At 50.3% G+C, this 16,163-nt stretch overlaps 1 protein-coding gene and 1 pseudogene across 6 annotated transcripts in view; both read left to right on the top strand.

Annotated features, from left to right (window-relative positions):
• Positions 1–322: 322 nt before the first annotated feature.
• ESYT3 (extended synaptotagmin 3) overlaps positions 323–16,163 on the top strand; it is a 56,812-nt gene continuing 40,971 nt past the window's right edge. For all 6 annotated transcript variants that reach the window (XR_009540654.1, XR_009540653.1, XM_060149761.1 and 3 more), the window contains exon 1: positions 323–844. Coding sequence is in view for 4 of the 6 variants with exons in the window: in XM_060149761.1 (XP_060005744.1) it covers positions 518–844 (327 nt within the window). In the remaining 2 variants the exon portion in view is untranslated. The remainder of the gene's footprint in view (positions 845–16,163) is intronic.
• On the top strand, positions 8,357–10,452 carry LOC132520907 (elongation factor 1-alpha 1-like; annotated as a pseudogene).

Genomic DNA, 16,163 nt, shown 5'->3' with positions numbered 1-16,163 from the left:
CCCACCCTGGGGCTGGGAATGCCCAGCCTACTACACTCGCCTGCACATTGCAGACTGGGTGTAGGAAACAGGTTTTAGGTGATGTTTATCCATGACAACCCATTTGTCCACATGCCTCGGTGAGTCATCAACTGCCTGGGGTACGATCTGGGTGTGGCAACTGCAACCTCTTCGGATGCCTGCGCGGGACATTGCGTCTGAAGGCTGCCTCAACACAAGGTTGCTTTTTTACACCTCCTTGGCGCCCGCTGAGCAGCCTGACCCCGCCCCCTTCCTCCTGGGCCCGCCCCCGGGGGCGGAGTCATCCGGAGCTGCGGGCTGGGCGAGGAAGGGAGCGCGGCGGCGGCTCAGCGCATTCCCAGTTTAGAACTCGGAGTTTGGGGCGCGGAAACTGCGCGGGCGAGTCAGCCAGGGAGTCAGCCAGCCTCCCCCTTGGAGGACAGATGTGACCGGGCGTCGCGGCTCGCGGACCTGACCTCAGGTGAAGCTCTCGGAAAGGGCAGACGGAGACGAAGAGATGCCAGCGGAGGAGCCCTGCGCCCCCGGCGCCCCTGGTGCCCGGGGGACCGAGCGCGCGCCGAGCCCCGAGCCGCGCCTGTCCAGCCAGCTGCTGCCCGAGCTCTGCACCTTCGCGGCGCGCCTGCTGTTCTACCTGGTGCCCGTCTATCTCGCCGGCTACCTGGGGATCAGCTTCACCTGGCTGCTGCTCGGCACCCTGGGGTGGATGTGGTGGCGCAGGAACCGCCTCGGGAAGCTCGGGCGCCTGGCGGCCGCCTTCGAATTCCTAAACAACGAACGCCAGTTCATCAGCCGCGAGCTGCGGGGCCAGCACCTACCCGCCTGGGTGAGCCGGGCCGAGCCGGGCGGGGGTCGGAGGTGGGGCGGATGCCCTTGAAGGTTCGGAAAGGAACCTGCGGTCTTCCGGGGAGCTGGGGCGCGCAGACCCAAGGGAGGGAGGGAGCCTGGAGACCCGCACACCTGGTCCCCCACGGATCGCGGCGCAGAGACCCTGGGGGCGGTGGCCGTGTCCCTCGCCGCGGCGCCCCTCGGCCTCATTGCCACTTCTGGTCCGGCTGTGCTGGCAGCAGGAACCTGGGTTTCACCTGAGGGCTCAGAACCTGGAAGAAAAATTACGGGCGGGCCACACCCAGGAGAAAAACAAGGGCGTCTGGGACTCTGCAAAGTTAACTCGTGAGGGAAGCAGTAGACACTTCTTCCACCCGCCTGTTGAGTGAAAGAAGAAACGCAGGACACAGCACTGACAAATACAGCTGTGACAGAAGCTGGCAGACTGGTTGGTTGCCTTTGGCAGAGGCCCGGTCAGAGGGAGGGGCTAGAGATGGGAGTGCCGGGATGGGGTTGCCAGGGGGGAGGGGAGAGGCCGGCGGCCGCCGCGCTGGCTCGCGGGCTTCTCTCGCTCCCTCGCCTGGTAGAGATGCTCAGACGCACCGAGACACACCCACACACACACTCACACTCTACAGCTACAAAACCATCTCCTGGTGTGGAATGGCCTGGACTATGGCTTCTCAAAGGCTTCTGGGTCCTGAGAATCACTTGGCCCACTTAATAAAAACAAGTTTTAGGCCTCACCTCACAACCCCCAGGTGGGACTGAGGAACCTCAGTGAGTCTTATGATCAGGTGAGTTTGGGCCACCAACTGCAAGAGGGGCATTCAGTCTAAGACTTGGTCTGCAGCAAACCCCCTTCTCTGGATGATGAACTGGTGTTGGTTGTCTCTGATTTCTTCCAGAAACATTCAGGCACACAGGGAGAGGTGTCCAGAGGCCACCAGACCCCTCATTTCCCCTGGCTTGAGGCCTGTACTCTAAAATCCAGCCAGGCTATAGGTTCCTCACACTTGCCCATGACAGTAACATCTGAAGTGGGTTGAGAAGATATTAGAAAGGCCTATGTATACTTATTTTATGTTAAAAGAGAAATTAAGCCTTATTGCATTAGTTTTCCAGGGTTGCCATAAAGTACTACGGAGTGGGTGGCTTAAACAACAGAAATGTATCAAGATCAAGGCGTCAGCAGGGTTGGTTTCTTCTGAGGCCTCTCGTTGGCTTGTAGTTGGCTATCTTCCCCTGTGTCTTCACATGGTCTTCCCTCTCTACTTACCTGTGTCTGAATTTCCTCTTCTTATAAGGTCATCAGTCAGGTTAGATTAGGGCCCACCCTAATGGCCTCATTTTAACTTAATCACCTCTATAAAGACCCTATTTCTAAATACAGTCACATTCTAAGGGACTGGGGGTTAGGACTTCAACATATAAATTTTGGGAAACAGAATTTAGCCCATAATACTAATATATGGATTGACAGTAAAGCTTTGTAAATAGGTTTACATATATATTGGGTAGCAGCCATGGAGACAGTGTTTGGGGCCTGTCTCACCCAGACCTTGGTTTTCTTGCATGAAAGGGGATTGATGGCTTGTGATCGTGGAAAATGTGGACACAGAGAGCAGGCTTGGACCTGTTCACACTCCTTGTTCACTGTTGAGGGAGCCCAGGCTGCCTGTCAGACCTCTGTCATGACCCCCATGGCAGCCTCAGCCCACGAGGGTGGGCCCGTGATACCTCACCAAATGACATCCCTTTCTTTCTGACCCTCCTGGTGTTAGGGAGGCCTCCAGACACTTAGCTGTATGCAAAGGCAACGGTTCTGAAATTGGGGTAAGAATCAGAATCTGTAGGGGCCTTGACATCCCCAATCCCCCAACACCCCCCACCCACAAATGCCATAGAAACTGTTCTGGCTCCTCTTGGGGGAGGGGTCCCCGGAACTACGTGGACATAGCCAACAGGGAGCTCAGCCTGATGGATGAGACAGAGCACAAGACAGTATCTCCTGGTTCTCACCCCATAAACCACACCCCAGGCCTGACCCAGCTGGGTGCAGGGACACACAGAGGAAGGCGATGGTGTCTCACCTCCCAAGAGGGCAGTCTGGGGCGGGAGGCAGATGCGTAACAGGTAGTTCCATAGAGGTCTCAGGGAAGCCAGAAACAGGAGTCTGAACAGGGTCCAGTCCAGGGTCAAAGGCCTGGAGGGAAGGGCACCCTACCTGGTTTCCACATCAGATTGTCCCCAGACCACAACCTCCTGCCTCCTTGGCAGGGTCCTGGGAAGGGCCTGGCCTCCGCCTATGTTCTCCAGACCCTTCTGGCAGGCTTGGCTGGCCAGTTTGCTGGGCCAGGGCCTGGATAACCTTTGAGATTGAGGCAGTGGTACCCCAAAGGGCAGTCCAAGCAGAAGGGGGCTTGCGGGCACAGCATGGAGGCGCCGTGCAGCTGGTATCTGAGGGCTACCGTGTGGTTCGGCCTGGCTGGCGTGTGCGGTGTAGGCTGAGGGACAGGGGCCAAACTGAGGCAGGTCTGATGGAGGTTGGGGCTGATTCTGAAGGCTGAAAGGAGTCTGGGCAAGGTTTAGGAAAGGCCTGGAACAAGCAGCATGCAGGGAGGAGTGAAGCTGGAGGAAAGAGACCAGTTGAGAAAGTGATTTGAGCCAAGATGGCCGTAGTGGAGACTAAGAGCTGAGGGTGAGAGCTGTGCAGAGGCGGACTCCAGGCGCTTGGCGGCCTCTAGAGTGCAGTGAGGGAGGGATCAGGGCCTTCTGCTTTCTGATTTGGGGAGCTGGGTGCCCATTACTGGGACTGGGAATCCAGAATGTGACGCAGGTCTGGGGAAGTTGGCTGTCTGTGTGAACACCTGTGAAGAGCACGCACATAGACGTAAATGTGGGCTTTTGGACCCGCCTCAGGAAGGTTTCCAAGCCCAAGGATGATGTGGAAAATCTGGAACCTACTTGGCTGAATATCCTTCTTCTGGCCTCTCCCTGCCTCCTGAGGATACACACTGTTTATGAAGACGGAGGGACGTGGCTCCCGTGTGGTAGGGACAGAGTGACCCTTGTCCACAATTTCAGAGCACGGTGTCTCTATCTTACACGTGGACCCTTCAGCACACCTTCTTCCTGTTTTAAGAACTGGTGTTCTTGCATGAATGGGGATTGATGGCTTCTGACCTCCTTTGAGAAGTATTTTTACTAATTAACCAGTAGTCAGGGGGTTGAAGAAAAGGTCTTGAGGGCCTCGCAGCCATGCAAGTCATCACCCAGCACCCAGCGCGTGAGGGTGGATCCCAGCCCCCCTGCTGCTCGCCCGGCTGTGTGTGCACCTTGCTCTAATTTGCACCAAGTCCCTGTGAGGGGATGGAGGCCAAGGCCAGGCTGAGCCAGAGCCCAGAGGCCATCGCTCTCCCCTGCCAGGCCACAGCGGTCCGCTGTCAATGGAGCTGTTCTTTCCAGCCCCATTAGACTCCTTCTCAACACTTCGCTCCAAGCTGCTGCCTCCGGGTGGTCAGAGAAGTTGCTTTCCCTCACTGGGTCTCATTGTCCCCACCTGTAAAAACCTGTTAAAGGGGGTTGTTTCTGGTCCAGCTTGAGAGACCTGCTCCTCCTCTGGTTCCCTTCCATGGAACATACAGCTCAAGGAAAGGATTCTTCTGCTTTAGAAGGGGTCACGAGTGAAGATGCTGGGGAGCCCCTTGGCTTGTGGACGTGGCCCGGCCACATGGAGAGAAGGCAGTTCGTCTTCTGAACAGGGGAGCGGCTGCTGCCTGCTGTTTACATGCGAATGTTCCTCTCACTCAGTTTTTAGACATATTTTTCAAGAAATAAGGAGCCTCGGGCTTCCTTGGTAGCGCAGTGGTTGAGAGTCCGCCTGCTGATGCAGGGGACGCGGGTTCGTGCCCCGGTCTGGGAAGATCCCACATGCCGCGGAGCGGCTGGGCCCGTGAGCCATGTCCGCTGAGCCTGCGCGTCCGGAGCCTGTGCTCCGCAACAGGAGAGGCCACAACAGTGAGAGGCCCGCGTACTGCAAAAAAAAAAAAAAAAGAAAGAAAGAAGGAGGCTCTTCGATCAGCCCACCTTGCCAGGGCTGGGGGCCGTGGACAGCATAGTGACCAAACTGGAGCCCTTGATCCCACAGAGCTAGTGACACCCCAGCTCCACCACTCACCTAGCTGTCGGCCTCGAAGGCTCAGTTTCTACACGCATTTGCGATGAGTTGAGTCTGAAAAGCTGCTTGTTCGAAGCCTGGCACGAGTACGTGCTCAGGGGGGCTGTCACTGTATCCTCCTCAATTTCCCAGCCCTCCTAACTCTCCCTTTTTCTAATACGAAACTCATTACCAAGTGGCCCAGCAGCAAACGTGGCTCCAGGGATGGACGGCTGCCGGGGGCAGCGCCTGTCGGAGACTCCAGCCTGGCCCTCAACCCTTCCTGGGGTTCCGTTCATGGAATTCCAGCTCTAGTGCTCCAGAAACTTCCCGTCTGGTCTTCAGAGTCAGTGCTTCATGCTCTGGGCTCTTCAAGACCCTTCCTGGGGTAACTTTTGCCGCTTGATGCCTCCCTGCCCCCGAGGCCTGGGCCCTGGCCGGAGTTCCAAGGCTGCCTCCCAGATCTGTGGACGATCTGCCCTTCCCTGCCCCATGTTTATGGGTTGCTCATTGAGCCCGAGACAGCAGGCAGAGCCGGCCCCTCTGTGGGAATGTCCCCAGTGACTTTGGGGGAGCCACTGGGAGGTGTGAGCTGCACCCCGATGACCCGTGAAGGCCGCCACCCAGCCACACAGAGGAGCAGGGGACTGGGGCCTTGCCTGCCCTTCTGCCTGCTCCCCCCACCCCGCCATTCAGAGTTACTTCTCCTGGCGGAGTCCCAAGGATTTTTAAATCTCAGGAAACCTAGAGCTCATAGCCCAGAAGTGTCCCCACGTGCTGGAGGAAAGTGCTTCCCCACTCCCCTTCCTCTATGGCAAATAGAGAAGAGACAGTTAAGATGTTTTTCTGCCCCAGTGGGAACTATTAAAGGGACAAAGCCCCGTTCTCTTTACACACCCTGTCACTTCAAGTCAAGGGGATGAGACTTGCGTCCCTTGGGCCACACTGGGAGTCAGGGCTCAACTCCGGTGTACCCTCTTTCTGTAGGATGCCAGCTGGGACTGAGAAGTCCCATCCCAGTGTGCCCGGGGTCACTGGTCCTTGAAATGCTCACAGTGAAAAACCAAGGAGCTCCTCCAGGACATGGGGTGTTTCAAGACCCCAGATTCACCCACTCCATTCTTTTGCCCATACTGTGTTTACTTTCTAAAGTAACTGGTTAAAAATCTCATTTTTCCGGTTATAAAAGTGCAAATATCCCCATGTTAGAAAATCTGGAAATGGTCTACAAGTAAATATTAGAGTAAGCATTTACATTCCTGCCACCCGGAGATACGCCCTATGTTTGGGTGCACTTCCTTTGTATAAAAGGTCTATGAAAAGTCTTTTGAAAACTTGTACCTTTGAAAAATTTTTTGCTTTTATGTCCTTAACATTGTCTTACAAACATTCTTCAAAAACATTCTTAAGGATTATGATATCCTTAATACGAATAGACCAGAAGTTACCTGACCATTTCTGTAACATCACTATTTTGGTTATGTCCCAGTTTGCCCTGTTTCTGTGGCAGGCCGAGGTGGGTGGTGTTTCCTCTATCTGTCTGGAATTTCTCCCTTGATCTGTCAGTCTGACTCCCTTGACTCCTCCTTCAAGTCCAAGCTCAGGCACGCGTACTGGAACCCTTCTCTCACACCCACTCCACTTCCCGTGTTGATTTGCACTTACCTATTTTTATGTCCAACTTTTCCTCCAGATCGAATGTTCTTTACAGGTGTGTTTCTTGTTCCTGTCTGTACACTCAGCTCCTCGCTCAGTGCCCAGTTCATATAGGCATTCAATAAAAATCTGTGGGGCTTCCCTGGTGGCGCAGTAGTTAAGCATCCGCCTGCCAATGCGAGGGACACGGGTTCGAGCCCTGGTCCGGGAAGATCCCACATGCCGCAGAGCAACTAAGCCCGTGCGCCACAACTACTGAGCCTGTGCTCTGGAGCCCACGAGCCACAACTACTGAGCCCACGTGCCACATCTACTGAAGCCCGTGTGCCTAGAGCCTGTGCTCTGCAACAAGGGAAGCCACTGCAATGAGAAGCCCATGCAGCGCAACGAAGAGTAGCCCCCGCTCGCCGCAACTAGAGGAAGCTCGCGCGCAGCAACGAAGACCCAACGCAGCCAAAAATAATAAATACAAATAAAATAAATTTATTTAAAAAAAAAACTGTGGCATGAATGCCACAGTGAACGTCTGCAATGTAAATCTCAGTCCCTGTCTCTCCAGTTCTTTACACAGATTACACATTAAACTGACCTATCAAAACTTAAGGACTTTAAAGATCCTCATTCCCACCTCACCTTGGCCTTATCAGCACAGAGGAGGAGGATGAAGCAGATGATGATGTTTGGCCTTTTACTAGTTTTATAAGTAAGAGGATAATTTTTTTTTTTTTTTTTTTTGCGGTACACGGGCCTCTCACTGTTGTGGCCTCTCCCGTTGCGGAGCACAGGCTCCAGACGCACAGGCTCAGCGGCCATGGCTCACGGGCCCAGCCACTCCACGGCATGTAGGATCCTCCCAGACCGGGGCACGAACCCGTATCCCCTGCATCGGCAGGTGGACTCCCAACCACGGCGCCACCAGGGAAGCCCAGAGGATAAATTTTTTACCCTCCAGGCTGTACCAGACCTAACTGGATCACTGAACTCTCTGACGACTTAGGATTCCACTCGGGTCTCCTCAAAACGACTCTGCAGCTAGCTCAGGGCAGTCCGTCTCTGCTCCGAGCCCTTATTCCTCAGCAAGGGTGACAGGCTCCTGGCACCCGCATTCTCCTCACTGATGACTCTCTTTGGAGTTTTATCTGCTCTGTCGTCCTGCTGGGTCCAGCCGACTTAGGCCAGTTCTCAGGCTGGGTGTGCTGTTAAGGAATCTATGGATTCTAGAACAGTGCTAGACAGAATTCCAAGCTGGCAAAGCAATTGTTTCCCTTAAGGCACTTTTAGCAGGGTGATGTTAAGCAGAAGAGTTGGGCAGATTTAAAAGCAGTTTTCATGGTTAAATGTTTACCTCGCAAGAACAGAGAAAAAAAGGGATGAAAGTCAGTGCTTCATCCGGAGAAAAGCGAGTGAAATGAGGGGCCATTTTCTGGTAGAGGAGAAACCACTGCAGAGGCAGCCACAGAGCAGGGCCTGTCTCAGGAGGACGACAGCCCAGCGCGGCCTCCTTGTGTCCCATCCCTGCAGGACACCGGAAAAGGGTCTTCTCTCTTCTTTGCGGGTGGGGAGGGGGTCGGCAACATCAGTTGAATCGGCAGGAGTGCGTGTATAAGAATGCCCTTTGGGCTTTTTTGCAACGGGTTTGCCGCCAGGACACAGGTGTCATGAAAGCCACCGCTAAACCAAAGCAAAAATGGGAAAGGAGAAGACCACATCCACATCGTTGTCATTGGACACGTAGGTTCAGAGAAGTCCACCACTACTGGCCATCTGATCTACAACTGTGGTGACATCGACAAGAGAACCACTGAAAAGTTCGAGAAGGAGGCTGCCGAGATGGGGAAGGGCTCCTTCAAGTATGCCTGGGTCTTGGACAAACTGAAAGCTGAACGCGAGCGTGGTATCACCATTGAAATCTCCCTGTGGAAATTCGAGACCAGCAAGTACTATGTGACCATGACGGATGCCCCAGGACACAGAGGCTTCATCAAAAACATGATTACAGGGCTTCCCTGGTGGCGCAGTGGTTGAGAGTCCGCCTGCCGATGCAGGGGACATGGGTTTGTGCCCCGGTCCGGGAGGATCCCACATGCCGCGGAGCGGCTGGGCCCGTGAGCCGTGGTCGCTGATCCTGCGCGTCCAGAGCCTGTGCTCCGCAACAGGAGAGGCCCGCGAACCGCTAAAAACAAACAAACAAACAAACAAAAAAAACCATGATTACAGGCACACCCCAGGCTGACTGTGCTGTCCTGATTGTTGCTGCTGGCGTTGGTGAATTTGAAGCAGGTATTTCCAAGAATGGGCAGACCTGTGAGCATGCCCTTGTGGCCTACACTCTGGGTGTGAAACAGCTAATTGTTGGAGCTAACAAAATGGATTCCACTGGTCCACCCTACAGCCAGAAGAGATACGAGGAAATTGTAAAGGAAGTCAGCACCTACATTAAGAAAGTTGGCTACAACCCCGACACAGAAGCATTTGTGCCAATTTCTGACTGGAACGGTGAAAACACACTGGAGCCAAGTGCTAACATGCTGTGGTTCAAGGGGTGGAGAGTCACCCGTAAGGATGGCAATGCCAGTGGAAGCACACTGCTTGAAGCTCTGGATTGCATCCTGCCACCAACTCGCCCAACTGACAAGCCCTTGCGTCTGCCCCTCCAGGACGTCTACAAAATTGGTGGTATTGGCACTGTCCCTGTGGGCCGAGTGGAGACTGGTGTTCTCAAACCTGGCCTGGTGGTCACCTTTGCTCCAGTCAACGGGACAACTGAAGTGCAGTCTGTTGAAATGCACCATGAAGCTTTGAGTGAAGCCCTTCCTGGGGACAGTGTGGGCTTCAATGTCAAGAACGTGTCTGTCAAAGATGTTCATCATGGCAGTGTGGCTGGTGAGAGCAAAAATGACCCACCGACGGAAGCAGCTGGCTTCACGGCTCAGGTGATTATCTTGAACCATCCAGGCCAAAGCAGTGCTGGCTATGCACCTGTCTGGATTGTCACACAGTTCACATTGCCTGCAAGTTTGCTGAGCTGAAAGAGAAGATTGATCGTCATTCTGGGAAAGAGCTGGAAGATGGCCCCAAATTCTTGAAATCTGGTGATGCTGCCATCGTTGATATGGTTCCTGGCAAACCCATGTGTGTTGAGAGCTTCTCTGACTCTCCTCCTCTGGGCCTTTTTGCTGTTCATGACATGAGACAGACGGCTGCAGTGGGTGTCATCAAAGCAGTGGACAAGAAGGTCGCTGGAGCTGGCAAGGTCACCAAGTCTGCCCAGAAAGCTCAGAAGGCTAAATGAATGTTATCCCCAATACCTGCCACCCCAGTCTTAATCAGTGGTGGAAGAACGGCCCCAGAACTGTTTGTCCAATTGGCCATTTAAGTTTAATAGCAAAAGACTGGTTAATGATAACAGTGCATCCTAAAACCTTCAGAAGGAAAGGAGAATGTTTTATGGACCGTTTGTTTTGTGTGTGGCAGTTTAAGTTATTAGTTTTTAAAATCAGTACTTTTTAATGGAAACAACTTGATCAAAAATCTGTCACAGAATTTGAGACCCATTAAAAAAGTTTAATGAGAAAAAAGAGCCCTTTGCGGGACTTCCCTGGTGGTCCAGTGGTTAAGACTCCGCGCTTCCAGTGCAGGAGGTGCAGGTTCGATCCCAGGTCTGGGAGCTAAGATCCCACATGCCTCATGATCATAAAACCAAAACATAAAACAGAAGCAATATTGTAACAAATTCAATAAATGGTCCACATCAAAAAAAAATCTTGAAAAAAAAAAAAAAAGCCAGGCTTCCCTGGTGGCGCAGTGGTTGAGGGTCCGCCTGCCGGTGCAGGGGACACGGGTTCGTGCCCCGGTCTGGGAGGATCCCACATGCCACGGAGCGGCTGGGCCCGTGAGCCATGGCGGCTGGGCCTGCGCGTCCGGAGCCTGTGCTCCGCAACGGGAGAGGCCACAACAGTGAGAGGCCCGCGTACCGCAAAAAAAAAAAAAAAGCCCTTTGGAACAGAGGTGTGAGGCTTTCTTTCTTTTTTTTTTTCCTAGCAAAAAGGGTGTGTACCTGGGTCTTTGTACATGTGTACATGTGATTCTGTGGATGGGTCTCTAGTTCTGCGTGTGTGTGCGTCTGTGTGTGTACATGTGTCTTTGTGTGTCTGTGTATATCTTGGTATGTATGTCTGCATGTGTGTGTCCACCCACCTCTGTCTGTCTGTGTGTCTCTCTGTGTCCATATACACCTGCTTCCACGGGAGGAGCCACCGTCCCTGTGTGAGGGAGCAAGCAGGGGTCACCTAGTGACAGGCAAGCTCTGTAAGTGAAGCTCTCCAATCCCCCTGCCTCCTGAGAGGGTCTGGTGGCCAGAAGCTCCTGTCCAGGCTTCTCAAACCCCAGCCCATCTGTGGACCCCACCCCCCAACGGGATGCAGCCATCACTCTGGCTCCATTTCCTCAACTGCTATGGAATCATTTTTCCTAAAGAGTTTAAGAAATAAAGCACGTGACCACCCAAAGGGAAGCACCAATGTGGGCCATGTTGGTGGCCTCTGCTAGTCTGGAATTCTTAGACTCAGTTTGATTTCCAATCTTTCTCTCCTCTCGAAGCTGTCATTACCACCACTCTCTTGACAATGTCTAAAAACGCCATCATTAAATTATTAGCCCACTTTGCCTGGAAGGCTTTGGCCCAAGTGCACTAAAGAAGCATGACTGTGTGAGTTTAGGGAGGCCTTCCATGCAGGCTGAGGCCCCTTCTTGCTGAAACTTCCCCGAGGGCTCCTGCAGGCGGAATAGCAAGCATCTGAGATCCTGGTGATTTGACCATGGCCCGACAACTTTCGAATTTTCCAGGCCTGCTGTGGGGAAATGCTCATACCTGTACTACGTCAGTCAGAAGAGTGTTCATGTTTCTATGGAGACGAACCTTCCAGAGCTCTGTCTCCATTTAGAAGTAGATTTTTGTCCATTATCTCCTTGATTGTAGATCCTATGGGCAGCACAGGAAGGAGAAGCTTCACTCCTCTCGGTCAGGAGAAACCTGAGGCTGCAGGAAGGGAGTGAGGACACCTTCTAGGGGCAAGGGCAGTGCCTCAGGCTAGGCAGAATTGTGATATTGTGTTTTTCACCTGTTAGCTTTTGCCTCCCTTTGCTCTTTGTGGTCCAAAAGATTTGTAAAAGAATTGAGGGCCATAGGCTGCTGGTAGGAATTTGATGTTCTCCTAGGAGTGACAGCTGGAAACACAGGCTGTGACTCTCTAGCCTTGGTCAGGAACCCCAGGGAGCAGAAAAGCCACCTAGTTCCAGGGCTGGAACAGGTCCTCTAGCCTGGGGGGCCCTGTGTGCTCATGCTTCCACATCCTCCACCGCCAGGATCAGGGCAAGCTGGCGAACTTGTTAAAGATGCAAGTTTCCAGGCCCCGACCAAGAATCCACATTTTTTTTTTTTTTTTTTTTTTTTGCGGTACACGGGCCTCTCACTGTTGTGGCCTCTCCCGTTGCGGAGCACAGGCTCCGGACGCGCAGGCTCAGCGGCCATGGCTCACGGGCCCAGCCGCTCCGCGGCATGTGGGATCTTCCCGGACCGGGGCACGAACCCGCGTCCCCCGCACAGGCAGGCGGACTCTCAACCACTGCACCACCAGGGAAGCCCAAGAATCCACATTTTCACCAGCTCTCCAGGTGGTGTTTTTATACAGAAAAGTTTGAGAATCGCTCAAACTCAAGAGTCTAGCCCTTTGCGTTGCCTGGTGGTTTGAGTGTCTCTCTTCCTAGCTGGTCCCAAGGACTCCCGGCTACCCCCAGCCTCATGGGAATTGGTACAAAAGTGACTTTAGGACTCAGTCTGACAGTGAGCCATGTGGCATCTTTTTCTGCCTTCCCTTTGTTTACCTGGCGAGGGAAAGTCACACAGAGGCTCTGACCGGGCTGCTTTGCCCCACCTCACTGTGGAGCTCCTGCATTGGGCAGAGTTTCCCGTGGAGCCTCGCAGGCATTGGGCCCAGGCTATCTGTGACTCATGATCTGGGGGCACAGATCTCTCAGCCAATCAGCGGAGGCCAGAGAAACAAGAATCTACGTGGTCCTTCCCCCTCCACCTCAACCACTTGCGCTGTGTTGTCCTCTTCTCATCTTCTGTTCCGCCTTCTCAGTGGTCTCCCAAAGTGCAGAGCAGCAGGCACTAGGAGACCCAGGGAATTTGCCAGGCTTTGGGTCAGACAGAACTGGACACACAGCCCATGTGATCTTGTTCTTGGCATGTACCTGAGGTCAGAAGTGTCAGTGTTCGTACCTCTGAGGTCTGTACGACTTCCATCAAGAATCACCATTTCTGGAGCATTTACTCTGAGTCAGGAAGGGTACTGAGCTCCTTACATGCATTGTTTTATTTAGTTTTCTCAGGAACTTTGTGAAGTTGGTAGTATTGTACCCATCTTGTGGTTGAGAAAACTGAGGTTTAAAGCGATGGAATTTTAAATGCAAAAGGGATAGGTTAGAAAAACACTGAGAAATGGACTTCAAATGTTGATATTTCAGATGGCTTAAGGGGAGGGGAAACAGATGAGAGAAAGATTTGAAGGCTGGGCTCAGGTGAGAAAATCTGAGTTCTGGTCACCTGACTGATCTTGGCAAGTACTAGTCTCTGAGCCTCTCCTCATATGTAAAACAGGGATAATTGCATCTTTGCTGTTCACTTTATACAGCATGAGGAGGATCAAATGAAAGTGTCTGTGGAACCCTTAGCTAGAAAGCATGGCCTACCGGTGAAGGCTCAGGTCCCATGAGGGCAGTCCTCTGTCCAATTAGACTTTCTGTAAGAGAGGAGAACAGTGGTATGTAATGTTTTCTTAAGAGGAGTGAGTGGTGGAGTGGAAAAGCACAGACAGACGTAGATCTGGGTCACAGCTGTAGCACTCCACAGCTGGTGATTCTAAGTAACCTCTCAGCCTCAGTTTCCTTATCTGGAAAATGGGTCTAATAAAGGATTAAGATGAGTATTAAATAACATGAACTCAAAAAGGCTGAAAATAGGATGAAAAAAATACAACTGGGTAACTTTGAAGCAAAAGAAAGCTGTAGTAGCAATTTTCATCTTAGACAAGATAGACTGTAACTCGGATATATCTTTAAGACAAAGAAAGATGTTATATGCTCATAAAGGGAGCCATAATTAAGATATAATCATCATAGCCATATATGTACTGCATAATATAAACCTGAAATATAAACCAACAGCTAACAGAACTGCATAGAGAAGTAGATAAATCAGCATTTTGGCTTGAAAATTTTCATATATTCCTCTTTGAACATGGAAAATCAAGTAGACAAAAAGTAAGCAAGGAGAAAGACTATTAAAAGGAAATGATTAATAACTTGATCATACATGGAACAACCCTAGAAATTAATCATGTACCAGGCCACCAAGGAATTATCACTATATTCCAGTGAATTGCCACCCTACAGACTGTTCAGATCATAAAGAAGTTAACTTAGGAAACAAAAATAGGTATAGATATCTCGTGCATCTAGATATTTTAAAATATTACTATTTTAAAAAATTATTGTTTAAGAGGAAGTCATAATGGAAATTACAAAAACTGAGAGCTGAATAATGATGAATAATGATGAAAAAACTGTTAAAAATTGTAAGGGAAATGATAAATATAGGGATGAAAATGAACAAAAATTTTTTAAAATAAAGGTAAAGGGGAAAGAAAATTATTAACAACTGAAGTTCATTCTCTCAAAAGATTAATATAATAGACAAAACTTTGTCAAGCTTGATCATGAAAAAAATAGAAAATAAAATATAGAATGAAAAAAGGCAGAAATAACTACAGATATAACAGATTAAAAGAGTAAAATATTGTAAATGACTATATATCAAGACACATGAAAACCTGGATGAACTAGACACATTTCTAGAAAAATATAAATGCCAAGATTACCAGACTAAGATCAGTAGACCTTGAATACACCGTTAACCTCTACAGAGAGACATGGTAATTTACCACCCACAAAAGTCTCAGGCTAAGATGGTTTCAGAGGTAAGATATGCTAAATTCCATCGATCAGATAATTCCTATATTTACAAGTTGTTTCAGAAAATAGGAGGATAAGGACAGCTGTCCCACAATTTATCATAAAATCTTTATACCAAAACCAGATAGGAATTGTACAAGAGCAAAAGCTGTAGGTATCACTCTGGATCATTAGTGTATAAAGCCTAAATGAAATATCAGGCCAGCTAAATATTTCAAGTAGGGTTTATCCCAGGAACTAGTGATGGTCCTGTTTTAGAAAGAAATATCAGTTAAGTTGACCACATTAATGGATGAAAGGAAAAAAAATAACATGATTATCTCAATAGATATGAGAAACTATTGAATATAGTTCAATACCCATTTATAATGAGAGCTCTTGGAAATTTAGGAATTGAAAAGAACTTCCTCAGTCTGATAGAGGCTGTCCTCCAAAATCTATAGCAAAAATTGTGCTTAATGGAGAAACTTTTTTTTTTTTTTTTTTTTTGCGGTACGCGGGCCTCTCACTGTTGTGGCCTCTCCCGTTGCGGAGCACAGGCTCCGGACACGCAGACTCAGCGGCCACGGCTCACGGGCCCAGCCACTCCGCAGCATGTGGGATCTTCCAGACCGGGGCATGAACCCGTGTCCCCTGCATTGGCAGGCGGACTCTCAACCACTGCGCCACCAGGGAAGCCCTGGAGAAACTTTCTTTTGTGATCAGGAACCAGACAGAGCTGCTTGCTATCACCAGTGTGCCTGTGTAGTACCAGAGGACTGGCCAAGAGAAGCAAGTAAGGATAAGGATGGGGAGCGGAAAGAAAAAAATTGTTATTATTTGGAGATTATAAATGTTTGTAAGTTACCTATGAGAATTAACAAACAATTAGAACTAGTAACAACTTTCAACAAAAGTTGCCCAGAAAATGAAATACCATTTTTAATAACTATAAAACCCACAAAGTAACAAAAAATGTACAGGACTTTGGTAGAAAAAAAGTTATGATCCTAAATGTGAATACAATCAAATGTGAATAAATAAAGGGAAATATTCTGTTCATGGATGCAAAATGTAGTAAAGAGATCAGTCCTCCCACAAATTAATCTATATATTCAGGAATACAACAATCAAAATCTCAGGAGGATTTTGGCAGGGAGACTGACAAGATGATTCTAAAATTCACATGGAAGTATAAATACCTACTATTATCTAAATCAGTTTGAAAAAGAAAAGCAAAAGGAGGGGAATCACCCTACCCAGATCATATTGTGAAGCCATAGAGATTAAAAGAGTGTGGTACTGATGCAGAAACAGGCAAACAGACCATGGAGGTCAATGCCAAGTCCTGAAACACACCAAAGTACACATGGGAAGCTGATGTGTGAGGGAAGTAGCTTCACTAGTTCGGAGGAAACATGGGCTTCTTTCTTTTCCTCCCTCCCTCCCTCCCTTCCTTCCTTTTTTGTATGTTATTATAAAATTGTCT

The sequence above is a fragment of the Lagenorhynchus albirostris genome, chromosome 5, assembly GCF_949774975.1.
Source record: "Lagenorhynchus albirostris chromosome 5, mLagAlb1.1, whole genome shotgun sequence".
Classification (NCBI taxonomy): Eukaryota; Metazoa; Chordata; class Mammalia; order Artiodactyla; family Delphinidae; genus Lagenorhynchus; species Lagenorhynchus albirostris.
This window is presented reverse-complemented; position numbering and strand designations above follow the sequence as displayed.